Genomic DNA, 19978 nt, shown 5'->3' with positions numbered 1-19978 from the left:
TTTTGTTTCTTCCTCTTCGCTGTACTTGAAGAGAGCTGTTGTGCATACATTGTAGCACTCCTGTGGTCGCTCTTTCTGTTTCTTTGCTCTCTGGGTTCGTTCTTTGTCCTCAAAACGGCCAACAAAAAATGTGTGCAATCATGATCATGAGCAGCATAGCTTCTGTATCAGCCAGGCGTTTGGCTTGTTTTCATTTCTTTATTTTTCTTTCTTGTTTTTCCTTTCTTACTTTTTTGTGTGTATTATACAATAAGGGATGCAGGTCCAAAAAAGAATCCATTCATGCAAATCGACTGGATGCTGTGTGAATTGATGTTCATAAGTGAAAGCTCTACGTCATCCTGTTTCCGTTTTATAAGTGCAAATGTTGCTCTGTTAATCTGCAGTGATGGCCCGCAGCGAGAACAGTAGAAGGACAGGCGGCCGCCAAAAGCAATAAAACTCCAAAAAATGCCATGCATCATAATAAGACCCCCTCACATGTAACTTCCATCTATATACAGACCACCTCCCCTCGTCGTGGTCTCATTTTACAGTGGCATCAGACCGATACCCCCACCTGGTTTCTTCACAATCTTGCCATCCTTCTTGGCCCCAGACGCTCGCGACGCGCCGCCGCCGCCTCCGCCAAAGCCAGACCCGGAAGCGTACGATGAACCGCCGCTGGATTTGCGACCGTAGCTGCCCCCGCTAGCATTACGCTTCTTGACCCCGCTGAATCCTTTGCGTTTAGAAAACTTGCGACCACCGCCGCCGCCAGCTCTGCCATACGGCTTGGATCTAGCCTGGTTCTGAGATAAAGGTCCGCCGGTTTGATTCGCCTCTTCGAGACGGGCATGGAAAGCGGAAACCTCGGGTCGGAGCGGTTGCGGCGGCCCGAAAAAGTGCGATGTTTCCTCAGCGCTTGCTTCTGCATTCTCCTCATCAAAGTCAATGTCTGAACTTATGAGATCCACAATATCCTCATCATCGTGAGCATCTTCGTCCATCACTTCTCGAGAAAGCTCATGATGCTTGTGCAGAATCGGGAGCAGCTTCGGGCCATGTTCTCTGACCTTGTCGCCATCGATACCAGGAATACGGCCCATGCGCTCGATGCTGATGGTCCAATTGAGCGCCATCTCTTGAAACTGCTTGTCACTGAAAAGCGGTCGTCGAAGTTCCTTCTTGTTGCGGATGTGCTCCTCCACCTTGCGCGCTTCCTGTACAAAGCCAATAACAATATCTTGCTGTAGATCAGAAAGATCTTCTAGTCGCTTTTTGGAGTGGATGGGAGGACCAAACGGTTTTACGACCTTTGACTTTGTGGCGGGTTGCTTTTCTTTTTGCTTGCTGCTTGGCTTGGCTGGTCGGTGGCTGGGTAGTGTGGCGAAGGCGTCGTCCTCATCTTCGTCTTCCTCGTCTGAAATGACGAAGCCGTCGTTGGCATATCCATGTGAAGTCGTCGGGTAGTCCTCTTCGTCGCTATCAGGTACACGGGCTCGCGCGCGCCGTTTACCAACGGGCGAGGACACATACGTCGATTGTAAGCTAAGCGTTTCTTGGCCCTTGCTCTTAGTCCTCTTGGTGGACGCCTTTTTGTTGGAATCTTCGTCCACCTGCACGGCCAGCATCAGCTTCTGCTGGCCGGTAAGGAACAGATTGGCCTCGGACCCCATGGCCAAATACTGGATAGCCGCACCATACTTGCTGACTACGTTGTTTTCGCTGAATGCTTTCACCGCTAGCAGCTTGTCGATAACGCGGACGATCTGGTGCTTCATAAGCCCTCGAGCGTCGCCGTAGAATTCGCCGGAGAGGTGTTGCTCATTCGGAGGATACCCTTTGCCGAGTAGAATATCCGCGCACTGGGAGGCAGTCAACTTCTCTTGAAGCTGAACCACTCTAATGGCCGATCTCGCGCAATCTGAAAGGTCTTTCAACTCAAACACCTTTCCTGATTGGCAATTGTCACATTTCTTTTGGCATTGCGCTGAAGAGAAATCTTCTCCAAAATAGCGCAATACTTCTGTTCGGCGGCAGTCAGATTCGTTGTCGCAGAACGCGGCAACTCTGTTGAGCATGACCAGTTGCCTCTCTTTTTGCTCAGCGTTGCCTTCACCATCCGTGATCATCTTCTTGAGAACCACTATGTCTCTTCTGCCGTAAAGAAGAATGCAATCGGATGGTTTGCCGTCTCGTCCTGCACGACCGGTCTCTTGGTAGTAACCCTCCAAGCTTTTTGGCAGTCCGTGGTGGATGACGAATCGTACATCCGGCTTGTCAATGCCCATTCCGAAAGCAATAGTAGCAACGACCACCTTGATGGCGCCTTGCTGCCACTGTGTTTGCACATTGGCTTTCTCATGGGGTGTCATGCCAGCATGGTAGTGATGTGCAGAGATGCCCTGCTTCCTGAGTTTTTCAGCGACGTTTTCTGTTCCCTTTCGGGATATGGCATAAACAATGCCGGTCAGGCCTGCATATTGTGAGTGGATCAAGTCGGCGATGGTTTTAATCGGGGTAGCAGCTGCCCCCTTTGGCCGGACCTCATAGTACAAATTTGGCCTGTTGAAACTTTGCGAAAAGATTTTACACGTCTTCATGCCGAGATTGTGCCGAATGTCGACAATGACATTTTGCGTGGCCGTAGCCGTCAAGGCCATGACGGGCACGTTGGGAAATTTTCTTCGCGCCTGGCCAAGGGTTTTGTAGTCTGGGCGAAAGTCGTGACCCCATTGACTGACGCAGTGTGCTTCATCAATCACCAACCGCGCAAACTTGCCGTTTTGGTATAATTTCTGGAGTGCATTGTTAAAGGCTGCACTCTTGCTGATCATTTCTGGCGTAATGTACAGCAACTCGATAAAATGCTCTGGGCTGCGTTGTCCAAAGGCACTCATGACTTGCCTTTTATACTCAGCAGAGCACTCACCATTGAATGCAACGGCTTGAATGCCAAGTGCCTTCATGTGGTCTACTTGATCCTGCATGAGACTCAGCAATGGAGAAACAACAATCGTAACGCCACGAGTCTTGCCTGTCCTGACCACTGCAGGGAGCTGGTAGCACAGAGATTTACCACCGCCGGTAGGCATCAGAACAAACGCATCCTGGCCCGACAGGGTTGCATTTATGGCTTCCAGCTGGTTCTGTCTGAAGCCTTTCATGCGAAAACGATCCTTGAGTATTCTTTGCACTTCTGGAGACCAGGGGAATTTCATCAGGTGCGGGGGAATAGTCAGCTCCGGCTGTGAAGAAGCAGCCGGCTTTCGGGATGCAGAACGGGCTCTAGGCACGGGTACCGCATTTCCAGACGTTTCAGAAAAAACCCTGCGAGTCCTCGGGGACTGTTCCTTGCCAGATTGCTGGCTTTCGTAGTCTTGTGCAAATGCCAGCATATCAGCATCGTCGCTGAATTCGCTGAACTCGTCTCGGTCTCGCTGCGGCACACCACGGACCGTATTTCTTGAGGCTTTCTTGGCAGACCGGGGAGGAGGAGGGAGCATGATGTCCTCGTCGAATTCAGACATGAGCTCGTCCTCGAATGGATCAGCCTCCATCAACGTTGTTGGCCGCATGTTCTTGGCAGCATGGTGTGGGGTTTGACCCGCAGACGCTCTGAGGAATGGCGCATCAATCCTTTGCGATGCACCTGAGCCGGCCGCATGGTTGTTGGCACTGCCAGGGTAGTGGTGCAGGAAACTGGAGCCAGGGGTCTCTCCGATTTGAGTTTGATGGACCACTTGCGTCCCAAGCGCCGTTGGAGGTTGCGGATCCAAGCTGGGCTGTGACATGTTGACTGCCACTGCATGTTGAGTTCCAAGCACAATTTTTTCAGCTTGAGAGGTGCCTTGTCCAGCAGATAGCAAGTCGAGACAATCTGCTTCTTCAACACCAGCCCTAGATAGCTCCTGCAGAAGCTCTTTCTCTTTCTGCTCCACTGTCTCCGTAATCTCGTCAAGTTTTACTTCGTCCTCATCGGTTTCAACTCCTTCGACGTACGCTTGAGCGACTCGAGCAGCAAGTGTCTCGCGCTGCTCGCACATTTCAGCATAGGAGCGAAATAATATAGCAACAGCTTCGAGCGACTTTTTCTGCTGCAGTAGGCGTTCTTTCTCTGCTTTGATTTCGTCACGTTGTTCCTTTGTACAGCGCGCATCTATCGCCTGTCTAAATTTGCGTGCGTTTTGCTGAAGAAGAACACCCAGTTGCTGAGATTTATTGTCCAGAATGTTGGGATTCTGCGACAGATAGGACAATATGCGCGGTGCCTGGCTCGACTGCAAGTCGTCCTGTGGAGGCAACATGATGATGTCGTCGGTGGACGTGTCGTATGAGGTAACCGTTCCAATTTGTGGCTGCGGTAGATTTGCTATAGCTTCGCTAGCTTGAGATTGCATGATTCGTGTGTCTCGGCTCTCCTGAGAGGTGTTTGCGATTTTGAAGGATGGCGGTGTCACAAATTCATCGTCAGAGTCTGGAATGTAGTGTTCAACTTTTTCAGCAGCTAAACCTGCAATTTCGTTGGGTCGAACGAGTGCTGCTGGCGCTGCTGGCGTGTTCGCATGTACGCTACCATGTGCGTTATTTTGCTGCTGTGAAGATCTCGGCACTTCGTTCCGACCTTGCGACAGACTGAGTGTAGGCCGCTTTGCAGCAACAGCCCGGCTTGGGGATGAAAAGTCGCCAGGAACACTACTGATCGAGCCAAGTCTCGATCTCTGTGCGGATGGCGTCGTTGTTTCTGCATCTCGTTTCTGTCGACGCTTCATACTGCTTGAGACGTGTTTTCGGGACGAAGACTTCTTGGCTGGCGTCGACATTGGGGGTTCGGTGCCGAGCATTTGATAAACATCTGCGAATTGATCCTCGAAGTCGGCATCAAATGCGTTTATGTCGCTGCTCTTTCTCTTTTTGCCACTCTTTGGTTGCGGGGAGGGTGTGCTCTTTTCACCAGACGAGTGCAGTGGCACCGCTTTGATAAACTCCAATGATTCGACTGAGCGTATAGTGTCGGTCGTCAAGTCCATACATTCGAGATCTTCGGCATCCAGATCTGCTAGATCTAATCCAATGCTTGAAATCGGTGGCTGGGAGGAAGCCTTTGGTTTGCCAGAGGAATACTTGGCAGGGTCCTTCCGCGAGCTTGAGGGCAGCTCTCGCCTGCTCGAACTGGATCTGACATCGTGGATTGTGGAAGCAGAAGATTTCGGTGTCGTATTCCCGGATTGCTGAAATACTAGAGACGGCTTTTTCGACTTTGTTGTTGACGTCAAGCGGCCCATGTTGTCCTGGGACAGCCGGGCCGGTTCGTGAGCTGGTGGTTCTTGGTTTGTCCTCTCGCGGAGGCCATTTACGGAGAGGCCAGACAGACGTTGGTGGTCTCGTGATGATTGTGGCTTTTCTTGCCGCCTCAGAGCCTGAGAGTTGGAGCTTGGGGGAGGTACCGAGTCTGACACGTCCGAGGCCCCGAGGTACAGTCCAACAGGCGTAGGAAGGTCGTGGTTTCGCGGTGTTGATAGGGAGATGTTGTTGAGCAGCCAGGTCAAATGGTCGGCAAGGTTGTTGCGAGTCATGAAGCCGACAAGTTAGCTTCTGTGTGCGGAGCGAAAACAGGTATTCGGTGACATTTGACAATGGACCATCACAATAATAGCTGTATGAACTATACTCAGTACCACCGTGAAGCTCATGGTGCCTGTCAGTCTTGGTGGGGTTCGCGTTCAGACGCGTCCTTTAGTCAGCGAGATGCGAAAACACGTGACAACGAGCTTGGTGAGAAGTTGTTGCAAGTGTCAGTGGCCAAGGAATATACATTATATTGAGATGAAAAAAAAAACATCTAGGTGAGTAATTAACGTCTCATAGTTGGAATACAACAGGTTCGCGTTCTATTCATGCCTCTGGCTTCTGCTTTTTTGATTTGTTCTCGGACAGCATTGCGGATACGCCACCATCGGCGGGCATATGGCGGGCGCCGAGCCGGGCTGGCCATTACTTATGCAGGAACGGGAAATAGGGAAGTACGGGTGAAACTCAATGTTACGCCACCAAAGTACGTGACTACTTGCAAAGTCAAGCCGGAACTAGCAGTGCCACACCTGTCACTACCAATATGCAGCTGTGCCCCGTCAAGCTACGCCAAAGAGCTTTTCCCTGTCCCGTGCGCTGAGAGGTTTTGTTCAGAAACATTAATCAGTAAAAGCAGGGATCAATCTGGCAATTATCGTGAGACACTTCATTCTACACTCTGAGCGAGAAATCCTTCTCCAGGGATTGTATCCGTACACCGCAAATTACGCTTCATTTACACGACAAGGCCATCATACTCATATGGCGACGGCCCCGATTTGTGGGGAGCGGCTGTCGGCGGCATCGGCGAAGGCAGGCCTTGCCGGGCCCATGACTCAGTTGCTGCACTGAGTTGGGTTGGGCATTTTGTTTGGGCAGTGCGGCTCCGGCTGCCGGGCGGAAAGACGGTTGGCCGAATCGGGCAATTCTCAATGCAGCCCGTAACTAAGTAGTCAGACGTGTGGACAGAACTGCTGCCGCTTTAGTGGCCCCGGCCTTTGTGAGCCGCTTGTATGTTGCTTTTGCCGCAGAGAGCCGGGTGACAGATGTAAAGCGGCGAACGCTCTACCTCCACCTAAAAAAAAGTCCCCCCCGATGGCGTGTCAAAGCCGTAGCCGCATCGACAGAATGCTTGTTTCCGTGTGGACCCGGGCTCGACAACTGATTCAGTTTTTTAGTAATTAGGTTTTTTTTTCTTTAGTGAAAGGCGGCTGTCGGTTTTTGCCGCTCGATTACATCTTGATAAATGGACAATGGTGCCGGGTCCTCTAGTCCTCCACCCGTCCAGCTCGCTCCCGCCGTTGTCATCCTCGCTTCTCCTGTCAGGCAACTCAACTATTTATTTGTCTATTTTTTTTCAACGCAATCTAATTCTTGTATTCTTATAGGGATTGCCTCTTTTGATCAAATTGGCCCAAAAAAATGGTCAAAGCAGAGGTGACCCCAGAATACGCGGCAGACCCGGTGGCCTCGGGGCATTCGTCCGATGACGAGCACCTACAGGCCAGTCTAAAGACGACGTCGACTCCCCCACGAAGCGGCGGCGTCGTCGCCCACTTTACCAGCGACATTCGCCCAACTCTGTTTGCCGAGTTACAGCTGTTACTACTCACGTTTTGCACGGGTATTCAAGGTCCGTCACAAGCTCCCGATGCCCCCGTGTCGAGAGACAACTCCTCACTTAAAAAAACCTAACTTTTGCTCGCGCAGACGCCACCACCTTTCCCGACTACCACTGCTTCGCTTCCAATCAGACCGGCAACACCGTGCTGCTGTGCCTGGCAATCGTTTTCCCCCAGTCCAATGGGGACCTGTTCATCATCCCCAACATCGGCATGGCCCTGGGCCTTTTCCTCGGCGCCGGTTGGCTTACAGGGCAGCTCGGCCACATCGTCGGCCCTCGCAGGCGGTGGTGGCTCATTCTGTGCAACTTGATCCAGACTGCGCTCGTCTTCGTTGCCGCCGCCGTGCAGTACAAGTATGGCGTGAGCGACCGCGGCTCGTCTGCCCTCGCCGTCATTGGCTTGCTGGCCAGCGCGTCCGGCAGCCAGGTTGTCCAGTCTCGCAGTCTCGCCATGACGGAAATCAGCACGGCCATGGCAACTGCCGCGTGGGTCGACCTCATCATTGATCAGAAGCTCTTTGCCGTCAACAACCGGCCCCGAACTCGCCGCGTTGCGTTTCTCGTCGCCCTTGTCGCCGGCTGTCTGATCGGTGCTCTCATCTACAGAGAGGTTGGCTCGCCGACCGCAATTGCCGTCTCTGGCGCTGGAAAATTCATTGTCACGCTCATGTTCATTTTTACGAATGCGGAAAAAGTGCAAGAAAAGACTTCAGTTGTTTGATTTTGATCCAGTCATGGCGCCATTCCACGCATTTACGGCATCTTATACCCTGCATTCCGACATAAATTCGTCTCTTCTTTTTCTCATGACTCTTTTTTCTTTTTCGGGTTGACATCATGGCGATTGCGTCATTTCATTTGGCATAGACAAAAGCGCGTTCCATCATCTGCATCTTCATTTAGCTTCATTTCGAACTATAATTGATATTTTGCGTAATATAGCACATCTCAATACAATGCGAGGTAGGCTCTCATCATCAATCATATGGCGGATCAAGACAAGTGACTCGAGAGCGGCAATGCCTGGACCCCGCCAGCAGCCGCACCTTTCTCATTTTTCCAAGCCTATTTCAGCGCCATCTTGGAGCAAAACTATGATTATGTAAAATAATTACGGATAGAGTTGCCTCTTCTCTCAGTCCTATCTCAACAGAGCGCCCATCTACGTCGTCGGGGGTGGCCCTGCGAATACGAGCTGCATTCGTCAAAATTTTCCTTGATTGCGACGCTTTCTATAACTTGGCCGATTCTCATATGTCAAAGATGTAGACTCCTCCAGGATGGTCCATTTTCACAGGCGCCGAGGCACAAACTCACCCTCCAGCAGATGTGCGTAAACGCCATTAACACTTGCACATGGGAAAAGCCAAGCAAGTTTTCGGCAAAAATTGCGGTTCTCTCATAAAATCAGATCAGTCAATCATTTCAAGGTATTTCTCGGCATGTCATGGCCGATATATTCATGTATGGCGTCAGCAGGTGGTGCAAGCCTTCAACTACCGAGCCGCATCTGCTGCAGGGACCTCCATCTCTCAACTGCATCAACATTTCCCTGCACTGCTATATCATTGTGTAGAAGTTTTGCATGCCTTATATTGCATGTCTTATATTGCATGGCTTAATATATATCTAACCAGGTGCTTACCACTGCACAAGCTTGCATGGCTTATATACAATCGTATCCGGAAGAAGCCCGTAGACATAAAATTAGAGCCATAGCAAAGACTCCATGCCATGTACTTTCTCTCTGTCATAATAGATGCATAGTTGTAATGTTCTTTGCGTGTACCACATACTGGTACCCATGTCATGGTACGTATTGGTGCCGCACGGTTCGGTGAGCCCGAGTGTGGCCGCGGGCCCCGAGCAAGGGGTTCCGTCCGGGTCGGATGCCGCCCAGTTTTGTAGCTACCTCGATGACCTCGTAAGTCGTGTCGCGTGAAGACCCTTTTTGCACCGGGACTGCTGTGCTTCAATTTGGCCGTCAGTTCGCATCGCGGCTACTAGGGAACACTGCCGCATATTTTCAGCAAGCACCCTATATCTGCGTTGAGGGAAGCTGTTAAGTGCCCCCCCCCCCCCTCTCGTTGGTCAGAATACCATACAAAGATGACACCGAATGAAGATTGCATTCTCAATTTTTATCGGTCCGACCAATTACCGCAGGTTTACTTCTGGAACGGCAAAATGCGGAGGCGGGTCAGGGCCGCTATACAGAGCTAGTTTGTGCATCAGAGGAGCCAAATAGATGCCCAGGTCTTTCGGTGCGGCGGCGTCGGCGCCGTTTTGTACTAGAGTATCGAATACTACCAGTACTGCCGCTTTTCCGTGAAACCCTTACTATGTGACACATTAGCCCGAACGGGCCCAACGCTTTAGCAACGACACGGTGAGTAGGTGCGGAATGGAGCCACAACTATGGGTGTTGGCGTGCTGGTATAGCAACAGTTACAGTATTGGGACTTGTGGCTTGTTCTTCTGCCGGATCCAGCAACTGTTCTATTGGTGCCTTCTGTCAGTATGGAGTTCTCAGCAGGAATCCTCACAATGCCATGTACAATGCCACCCCGCTACTTCTCGGCTAGCGAGTGCTCGGGCTCTCGGCCGAGAAGCATAGCGGGCGTCGACAGGGCATTGCCGTACGTGAGACCTACGCGTCAGCTTCATCTCTCGCTCTCAGTCCTTGGCCCCGAAAGTATTACAGGTCATCCGATATCGAATGCAGGGGCATGGGCTGTATGTAGCTGAAACACAAGCAGCTTGAACGGTTTTTGCCGCAGGGAGCTGCAACAATCATCTGCAGTCATGGATCTTGAAAGTCCAACGTACCAAGACATTGAAGACTATGCAGTAAGATCTGTAATACCCCAGCTTGTCAGTTGCGCATGATATGCTAGCCGACTAGCATCCACGCCACCTTTATTAGACCGATCACCTAGTTCGCCCCCGTAGGCTCCCCCCCCCCCCGTCCTTGGGGCTGAGCAGCGACCAAGCCGCCGTCAGCAAGTGACGAAATACAGTGGCAGTGTAGATGCACTAACTAACTGCCCAACGCGGAAGGTATCAATTGACCGCTAGACTGATACACAAGAAGCTTTAACAAGCCTCGCCCTTGGCAGGCCCGGAGCGTGGTCAAGGACAGGCGGCCCAATGTTGTACCACGTTGCCAGACAACGGGTGTCCTTTGGGACGAATATTGGTGAATAATTGTCAACCTAGCAAGTGACACAAAAATTCTAATACCATGAGCCCTTGCCGAGACAGCATGTCAACCGTCTTACAGCGAAGGTCGGTAACAATATGCTTTCGCTACCAAGCTACCCACCAAATTCTTCCTGCAGCTTATTGATCAACCTGCAACAGCGGCACTAAGAAATTCGGACCGCACCCTCCAACCCCATGTTTTGAGATGATCGACAGCATTGTCGCGTTGCGGGGGCGGAGCATGTTCCTGACTGGGGTAATTGTCCGTTGACGCCAAGGCATGTACCGTGCCGGGTCCGGGGGAATCTCAAGAGCCATGGTCTGTTCGATACCATTTCAAGGCTTGGAGGTGTGCAGCAAAAATGCAGGCGAGATTCTCTCTCGGGCAGCCTGGCAGGGGGTAGCATGCCGCCAAGTCTCGAGAGACTTGACACGTCGTTGCTCCGCCTGTAAGCAGCCAGCCAGCAGCATCGTCGCCGAAGCGGCCGAGTCGGGATGGCAAAGCCCCCCCCCCGCGCGATACACATGCTAAATCGCACGACGTGCAATGTGCAAGGGCCGAGGTCAATTGGAGAAAGAAGCTCGTTCACGCACAGAAGGCTGATAGAGTTTTCGGCGGAACTGTCTCCATGGAGTGGCCGGGACGGCGATGTAGCACTGCGGTGGACTGTGACCATGCGTTCGTGTACGAGCGTCGAGGGCCTCCTCCTAGTGGCTGATCCGTAAAAGTAACCCCAAGACGCCAAAATACCAGGCACTACCACAACCCACCTCAGACTAAGGCCATGTGACGCCAACCATGAAACACGGCAAGACAGCGCCTGTTGGCATCGGTGCAGTCTACTTAGTTGGGGATAGCTGCAGGGCGACCCTTTGCTCGGCCGGCCGGAGCCGAAGTGTAACTCGAGCCCGATTCCGTACGCACAGCTGCCGCGGCGCCACACAATACGCTTTCATCCAAATTGCCCGCCGTCCGTGTAAGCTGGCCTACAACCCGCTACTGGCCAAATCCACCGCCAGCATGCAATATGTGTAGCGGATTGTATGTCCTTCCGCTTTCGTTTCGTGAGGTTTTCCTATAAAGAGTGTCGTCGCAACCCTCAGAGAAATGTGACAACAGAATCTGCTACTACAAGTCAAGAGATTCTCTGGCAGAGTCCAATATAGGAGCTCCAAGTAGGCTTGAGCAATCTTTTTTTTTTTTTTGCGATTTGACGAATCTGCATCATTCTTCTCCAACATGCAGCCTCTTAGCCTGCTTCTGGCCGCTCTTTTCGGCGCCACGGCCCTCGCCATGCCCACGTCCGTTGACCATGAGTACTCGGATCTGGCACAGCGTGACTTGGATACGAACAAGTTTGTCGATTTTATTTTGAAGTACTTCCCAGGGAAGATGGCTGTCCAGGATGCTTGCTCCATCATTGGAGAGGGCGAGAAGCTTCTCGGCAACGCCTTCAAAATAAACCCCAACTCCAACAGCAACGGCTGCACCGACGTGACCATCCTTTTCGCGCGAGGCACCTGTGACCCCGGCAATGTCGGCGTCCTCGTTGGACCTCCCTTCTTCTCCGCCGTTGCTCAAGCTATTGGAGGCAAGAGCCTGAGCGCCCAAGGCATCGATTACCCCGCCACTGTGCCGGGCTACCTCAACGCTGACAAGGCCGCCGGCCTGACCATGTAAGTCGAAGCTAGCACCAAGGAACTCTATGCCCGGGGTTTCCTTGTTCCTGGATCTCAATACCATTTTTCTTTCGCTAATGTTGCAAATAAACAGGGCCCAGAAAGTGCGTGATACCCACGCTGCCTGCCCAAACACCAAGATTGTGATCTCTGGCTACTCCCAAGGCGGCTTCGCGGTTCACTACGCAGCCGATGCTCTTGGCGCCGACATGCCTGAAGACATCGCCGCTGTCATCTTTGGTGACCCAATGTCCCACAAGCCCGTGTCCAACATTGACTCGAGCAGAGTTCACGTTGTCTGCCACCCCGGCGACAACATTTGCGATCAGGGTTTCTTGATTCTGCCGCAGCACCTGACTTATGCCATCGACGCAAAGTCTTCTGCTGCTTGGCTTGCGTCGAAGCTTTAGCTGTTCGGTCCTCGACACGCTTTATGAAACATATTTTGTATATAACTGCATATGTATATAGAGCATACAATCCATGCATGGTATTAAGATCTGGTACACCCCTGGCTTATTTTTCGCTGGAAAATAAATTGTGCAAGATGTTGGAAGCACAGTCTTTCCATCTTGCTGCGTCGTGTGGTATATGCTTTGCGTGCCAGTCATCTACGCTTGATATGATCTCATAATTTGCAGCTCCGAAATTAATAAATCTATTATAAGAGTTAGCTACGTCGATCCTCGGGTTGATCATGTAATTCCGGAAAGATGTCAACTTCAAGTCATATACACATTCTTGTATGGGGGTACCTATTTCTTGGAAGGCGGATATTCGAAGGGAGTGGAATTGACTAAAACTTCGAGGCTGCACGTACAACCCAATTCAATTGGATTTTCTACTTATCAGGGCAGTTTTTAGCTAGCCACTGATTCGCCGCGGTTTGTTTCGTTTCGTAAATAGATGTTGTTTATCGTGTCTCTAGCACTGCAATGTCCACGGGACAGTTCCAATGAGGCAAGTGAACCCTCAGTGTGTGAAGAAAAAAAAAAGACTTGATGCTTAGATTTATCTTCGCATTCCTCTCTGACATGATGCTTTTGATATTGTATGCATTTTTCGTCATGGGGTCTTCGATATGATCTTGAATGTGTTGGCAGCAGGCAGCAACCCCAGTGGCGACCAATTACCATGTGTCAGCTGCTGGATCTTCTGAAACGTGGCATTCACACATATGGCGCCTGAAATCCATCTTGTATACCCGGCCGTGAATTATCTCGGTGAAGCAGCTGCTCTCCGCTACCAAATTCACCGACCTTCGTGAACGATACGCTTTTGTGCTAGCCTACCTTGGCCAACCCCGGGGCCGGCACTAGGCTGCAGCTGGCCCCAAGCCGAACAGTCGGGATGCACGATCACAGGCAACAGCTCCACTACTCACTTTTAATTGTTCATCATGGGCCTGGCAAGGTGGCGTCTTGCCTGCTCTTTGATAGGCAGCATGCTGCGATGGCGTCCTTTCAGCTCTAGTCTGTGGAGCTTGCCCAGCGCTGTTGGCAAAGAATGCCTTGACACTGAGGAATTGGTTTCACTCTCGACAAATCCCCTAATCGCCAAAGTTTCATTGTACTCTCGAAATCTGCCTTAGGAAACGACTGTCAAGACTACTTATAAATGGTCACTCTCCTCACAACTTGCTAACTGGATTTTCATGCTTCACATTGAGATTGGCGCACCGCACTCAACTAGCTGATCATATCCTCCACAGTCAAGCCTCTCTGCACATTCATCTCTTTCGACCAATTGCCCTCTCTATTTCTCTAAACTCTGTCAATCCATCACATTTCCCTTCCTTTCAGCCTCCATCATCCCTCCCCAATTCCGCTGACGATGGAAGCCCTCCCGCAGCTGCCTGTCCCTCATGGACAGCTCTCTCGCTACATCTCTGACAACCCAGACAAGTCCATGATTGAAATCATGGAGCCTTACCGCAAGTATGAAGCAGAGCTTCGTGGCGTTTTTGCGCAGGATCGCCAGAATCCCGCCCTCAATGACCCGTACATCAATGTTCTGCCTCTTTTCACCAAAGACACCAGCTGCATCACTACGCGGGCTCGAGACCTCGCTTCTGAGTCGGAAGAAGAAAAGTCCAAGTACATCATGGCTCTTCCCGACGAGCAGCGACGAGCACATGGTTCTCCAGCCACTGTTGGCAGCATTGATGAGTTTCAGAAGAACTTCAATCTCTTCTCCGAGTCTTCTCTGTCAGAGCTCGACTGGAATAACGTTGTCGCTGCTGGTTCTTCTGTCATCAACTGTCTTTTGCCTGTTCCAGAGGCGTTCAACGTGAACAAGCGCAAGCTCCGCGAATACTACCACGAAAAGTTCTGTCCTGCATCTGACGTTGATTTGTTCCTCTATGGGCTTACCCATGATGAGGCCGTTGAGAAAATCAAGCAGATTGAACAAGCCGTCCGTGATGCTATCCTGAGCGAGGTCACGGTGGTTCGCACCAAGTATGCCATCACCATTGCTAGCCAATACCCCGTCCGCCACGTTCAGGTTCGTCGGCGTCTCCCTGCACACTCTGATTTCGCGTTTACTAAGCTGCCTCTAGATTGTCCTGCGTGTTTACAAGTCCATCAGTGAAATTCTCACCGGCTTTGATATTGATGCGGCCGGAGGAGCGTATAATGGCAAGCAGGTTTACGTGACTCCCCGAGCTCTTGGGAGCTTCATCACCCAAGTCAATCATGTCGATCTGAGCCGCCGAAGTCCATCTTATGAGAATCGCCTATCCAAATATTCTCATCGAAACTTTGAGGTTTACTGGGCTGATCTGGACCGTAAGCGAGTTGACCCGACTATATTTGAAAGAAGCTTCCAGAGAACCCTTGGCCTGGCCCGTCTCCTAGTTCTTGAGCGGTTGCCTACCAGCTCCGCAAGAGAGACGTACCAGAACAAAAGACGCCAAGAAAGAGGCAGGCCACAACTTCACCGTCAGAATTTCCGTCTATTCGGGAATATCAAGGGCAATCACGAAGATGAAATCGCTGATTGGTTGTCTGAGGAAGACGTCAGCAGCTACCATACATTTACGGTGCCTTATGGAGAAAAATTCCACGCCAAGCGCATTGAGAAGCTTTGCTACACGAGAGATTTGCTCTTGAACGCAGAGTGGAATCAATCCAAAGATCGCAAGGTTTACTTGCATCGACACCCAGCGTTCTTCGGTAGAGTGCAGGATGTGATTGAGGACTGCTGTGGCGGCTGTCCCGTCCCTGTCACATCAGAGGAGACTGAAGTTGCCGAGAAGGAAGCGGAAATATACATTTCTGGCAAGGTCTCATTCATGATTGATGATCCCGGCCGACAGCAGATTGGTTCCTTCAATCCTTTGACAGAGCAGGACTGGACTGATATGGCATATGTTGGCAATACCGCACGACTATGCCAGTCGATTGTTGATGGCGATCTGGATGATGTGATGAATTGGCTCTCTCAAGATGGCGCAGACCCTAACCAGAGAGACTATACGGGTCGTTCTCCTCTTCAGCTTGCTGTCACGTCATCCACCGCAGAAATTGTCAAGTGTCTGGTTGATCATGGAGCGCGGTTGACAGCACGATTGGCCGACGGCAAAACAGCTTTGCACATGGCTGCGGCTCGTGGTAACTCCGAAATAGTCAAAATACTGATGGAGAAGAGTATTAGCAATGAGGAAGAAGAGAATGACAAGCAAGACCGAAAACGTCGGGCTGAAAAATCCGAATCGCAGCCACCGACCGCTACTGAGCCTGAAACGAAGGGACCAAGCAACAGTGACGAAGAGTCTGGAAGCGAGGATGAAGACTCAGACGGAGAACTGATTGAAGCTACAGAGACGGCAGTTGATGTGGTCTCTGTAGTTACAGGTTCCTTCGTAAATGTCAAAAACGGTGCCAGTACCGATGACGATGGCCAACCGGAAGAGTCAGAAGACGAGCCAGACTATTATCAGATTGACCTTTTGGCCTGGGATATTCCATGTTCTCCTCTACATCTTGCTATTGCAGCAGGTCACGAACATATTGTAGAACTCCTTTGCGATGTAAGTTCTGCCGATAAAGATGTGTTCTCATCATCTAACGTGTTTCTAGTACGGCGCCGATTCCATCCTTCCTGTCAAGTTCCTGAATCACGAGAATGCGGCTATTCTCACCCTTGTGTTAGCCTTGTCTCTACCGCCCGCAAAGGCAAAGTCCATGGCAGAGCTTTTGCTGAGACTGGGCGCCATGTGTTCTCAAGCTGAGGGCAATGGATGCACCGCCTTCCATCGATATCTGAGGAGCGGAAAGTCGGAAATGGTGGACTTGCTTCTGACTAATGACAGAGCTGCTGCGAAAGCTGCAGTCAATCACCTCCTAATGTCGGGATACTCTTGGAACATGAATGTCGAGGCCCCGCTCCAAGTTGCCATTGAGAACGGCGACAGCATCATGGCCATTAAACTTCTTGATATTGGCGCAAGACCAGAGATCGATTTTGACACTTGGCTGAAGGCTTCTCAATTTTCCACAGGCATGCACTACTCTGCCAACAATCTAGAAGAGAACAAGAAAATGTTCAAGAGAAACGTTGAGCAGCCCTTGCTCACTGCTGTCCGAGCAGCAAGCGCGGATGTCGCTCTACGATTGATCAAAGGCGGAGCAAACGTCAATTGCCTGACACCCAATTCAGAACAGTTACTACAAAATGCTTATATGAGGTCCTACAATAAGGGCGAGTCGGTTCTTGATATTTTGAGACACATCATTAAGCAATTGAGTGAGACTGTGGAAGAAGGTCGCTCTGCCGGCAAGCCCAAACTGGTACCCGGAATGGACGAATATTTGGCCAAGCTCACGCCTGGCTCATATCTTCATACACTTGTCTCATACGACATTGAGAGCAAGAAAAAGCACTTTGAGCGAAGTCTCGAATGTTACGAGAAAGACGCCAAGAAGGACGAGGTCTGGAGCGGCCTCAAGGAGAAGCAAGAGGCTTTAGATTCGGCAGTTTCCGAGCTGAAAAGAATCGAAGAGGCAATGCTCAATGCTGGTGCAAAGACATTTGCTGAACTATATCCCGATGTCGAAACAGCTAAAGAGAACAATGGCAATCGATACTATGCAGCTGAGAAAGAAAAAGATGCGGCATACGACTTCGATCTCTGGTTCCATAACGACCGCAATATGACAGATAGCAGACGGCAAGGATATATCGAGCTGTAAGTTGGCAGCTTTTCTCTTCACTGATCCTGAGTTCCGTCTAACCCGAAAACTAGAATGGAGGCAGCATGGCAAGGTGATATTAGCAAGATTAAGTCGCTGACGCTTCAGCCTTGGGGCGTCGACCAGGATCAGCCACCTCTCATGGCTGACATACGCGACAATCATAACCACACGCCATTCTCTTTTGCCTTTCTACGAGGTCACTACGACACTGCAAGAGCGGTGCTTGAGATTATTCAAGCACAGTGGACTCCGCAAGAGAAAGACGAAGTTCGGTACAAGATCGAGGGTGACGAGGATGGTGACGAGGATGACGAGTACAGCGACGATGGAGAGGGCTACTCTGATGATGACGATGATGTTTCAGAAAACCACGTTCGGATAGTCACGGAGAAGGTGGACAAGAAGTACACAATCGACAACATTGGCGAAGTTTCTATGCAGATCAAGTCACACACTAAGCCTGCCGAGCGACTGATGGCTGGATGTCGAGTGTTTACCTTTGAGAACGGCAAGTTCAAAGATGGCGAAGTACATGGTACTCTTTTCGCGCATGTTATCAAAAACGACGACATGACTGGTCTGAAGGAGCTGCTGGACATGGCGCAGCACTTCTCCGAGGCTCCGAAGCCCGGGGACGAAGAGAGGAAGTCGACTTTTACTTTCAAGGACGAAGACTTTATTCTGGCTGTCAGATCTGGAAACACTCAAGCGCTTCGTCAGATCATCAAAAAGACGGGTGCCGGAGTGCCACTAGACAGTCTCGTCAAGAAGAGTGGTGTTGAGATTAAGCAGAAGCCTCGGTATTACCAGGGCTTGACTGTATATGGCAAGAAAAGGTATACAATCACACTACGCGCGCAATTTCAAAAATTGAGACTCACATACAATTACAGAAAGGATTGGGCAAATGCCGGACGCGACATGGTTGTCCGAACCTCTGGCGTTCAAACGCCGCCACTCCTTCACGCTGCGCTCGGCGGCCGGCTTGAGTGTGTGGAATTCTTCCTCAGCGATGTTCCGCATCGCCTATATAGCGAATTCTCAAAGACGAAGCAAGCACGAGACGACTCGAGGTTGAAACACCTCATGGACGCCCCTGGCGGCTTCAACCGAGCAATCTCCAAGTGGCTTGGAGCAGATAGTAAGTATTCGGCCCTCGGCCACTGCCATAAAGCACGTATTAACCACGACTTTCTTCTTTTTAGACGAACTCGTGCTTCACTGCGCAGTAATGGCAGATCCAAGCCCAGAGTCCAACGAATTGGTCGAGTATCTGGTCGAGACTTGCCCCGGCTCCTTGGAAAAGAAGGCGGCAGGCGGATGCACCCCGCTGATGATTGCCTGCCAGCTTGGGCGGATCGGGTTCGCCAAGATCCTGATCGCCGCCGGCGCGGACCAGTCGACGAGAAACGACAAGGGCGAGAACATTGTCCACGCGGTGATCAAGCCCCGCAGCCCCGTGTGCCGCACCAGGACGCTGCTCAACCTCTTGGACGCCGATCTGCGCAAGCACCTGTTCCAGCAGCGCAGGAACCTCAAGGAGAACGGCACGACGCCGCTGCACTCGTGGATCCTGGCCTACAACACGCGCACCTACAGCGGCGCCTCGACCAGGGAGGTCGTCGCCATGCTCCGGCTCGTCCTCGAGTACTCGGGCGGCGAGGAGCTGGACATGCTCAACGGCGCCGGCGACACGTGCCTGCACAGCGCCATCGCGCAGGGCCAGCTGGCCGTGATCCGGCACCTCGTCGACTTCCGGCCGCAGCTGCTGTACCGCGAGAACGCCGTGGGCCGCACCCCGGCCGAGCTGGCGGGCGACCAGCTGGCGGCGCGCGTCTTCCAGTACCGCGATAGCAGCCGCAGCAGCAGCGCCTACCACGGCGGTGGCGGCGGCGAGGCGCGGCGCAGCGCCCTCGGACTCAAGGAGCGTCCCCCCGGCGAGTTCCTGCTCGACAGGGTCGCGCAGGACGAGGCGCTCCGGACGCGGGCCGAGGCCATGCACGCGGCGTCGGGCCTCGCCGAGGCGTACACGCCGCACCAGCTGACGCGCATCCTCGGCGCCATGGGCCTCGACAACCCGCAGCGCTGGGACCGCAACGACCTGCAGGCGCCGGGCCTCGACGCCCGCGTGGTCTGGGACCTGTGCGGCGTGGCCATGCGCCGGCACGCGGGCGGCAAGCGACGCCTCGTGAGCCTCAACGAGGCCAACGACGTCGCGCGCCGCCTGGGCGAGAGCGACGTCACCTCCCGCTACTTTAGCGTCAACAGTCGCCGCCGGGCCGAGGACGACGACGACGACGACGACGAAGACGGCGACAAGAATGATGACGAAGACAAGAAGCTCTCCGATTTTGTGCGCGACTCGCTGCACCGCGCTGCGGAGTGGCTCGTCCAGGAGCGTGACGCGGACGCGGAAAAGGCGATTCCAGAGTGTGCGCAGTGCCACAAGCACCACACCGACGAAGAGTAGTAGAACCTCGTTTCGGGGTCGACACGGTAGGGTTTCTTGTTTGGAATTCGCTGTGATTGAGCGTGTGTGTTACTTCCCCATGTTGCCAAAGTCTTCTTATATAGCTCCATCTCGACGCTTGAGATTGATGTAATTATTTTGATATTCAGTATATTCAACTCAAATTATGGAAAACGCCCCCTTGCATTTAAATATCAGAAAAGCTTTGCTATATAATCAGGAGTAGAATGAATATTCGTGTATTTTCAC

General features: G+C 51.9%; 4 protein-coding genes across 4 annotated transcripts; 3 read left to right on the top strand and 1 right to left on the bottom strand.

Moving 5' to 3' along the window:
• Window positions 1-530: 530 nt before the first annotated feature.
• Window positions 531-5558, bottom strand: V2A60_000198 (RecQ family ATP-dependent DNA helicase; the record flags this gene model as incomplete). Its single annotated transcript, XM_083251569.1, has 2 exons — window positions 531-1847; window positions 2007-5558. The coding sequence occupies 2 exons, from the start codon at window positions 5556-5558 to the stop codon at window positions 531-533; spliced, it is 4869 nt and encodes a 1622-aa protein (XP_083107695.1).
• Window positions 5559-6975: 1417 nt separating this feature from the next.
• On the top strand, window positions 6976-7898 carry V2A60_000197 (YoaK family protein; the record flags this gene model as incomplete). Its single annotated transcript, XM_083251568.1, has 2 exons — window positions 6976-7186; window positions 7264-7898. 2 exons carry the CDS (start codon window positions 6976-6978, stop codon window positions 7896-7898), a joined length of 846 nt encoding a protein of 281 aa, XP_083107694.1.
• Window positions 7899-11621: 3723 nt separating this feature from the next.
• V2A60_000196 (uncharacterized protein) lies at window positions 11622-12471 on the top strand (the record flags this gene model as incomplete). The annotated part of the gene is made up of 2 exons (XM_083251567.1): window positions 11622-12058; window positions 12156-12471. The coding sequence occupies 2 exons, from the start codon at window positions 11622-11624 to the stop codon at window positions 12469-12471; spliced, it is 753 nt and encodes a 250-aa protein (XP_083107693.1).
• A 1423-nt stretch (window positions 12472-13894) lies between these two features.
• Window positions 13895-19729, top strand: V2A60_000195 (uncharacterized protein; the record flags this gene model as incomplete). The annotated part of the gene is made up of 6 exons (XM_083251566.1): window positions 13895-14566; window positions 14622-16094; window positions 16144-17252; window positions 17310-18095; window positions 18153-18400; window positions 18465-19729. 6 exons carry the CDS (start codon window positions 13895-13897, stop codon window positions 19727-19729), a joined length of 5553 nt encoding a protein of 1850 aa, XP_083107692.1.
• Between the last annotated feature and the right edge of the window lie 249 nt (window positions 19730-19978).

Source organism: Cordyceps javanica, chromosome 1 (genome assembly GCF_051103115.1).
Source record: "Cordyceps javanica chromosome 1, complete sequence".
NCBI classification, from domain to species: Eukaryota; Fungi; Ascomycota; class Sordariomycetes; order Hypocreales; family Cordycipitaceae; genus Cordyceps; species Cordyceps javanica.
The sequence above is the reverse complement of the archived record's forward strand: the minus strand, read 5'-3'. Positions and strand labels throughout refer to the sequence as shown.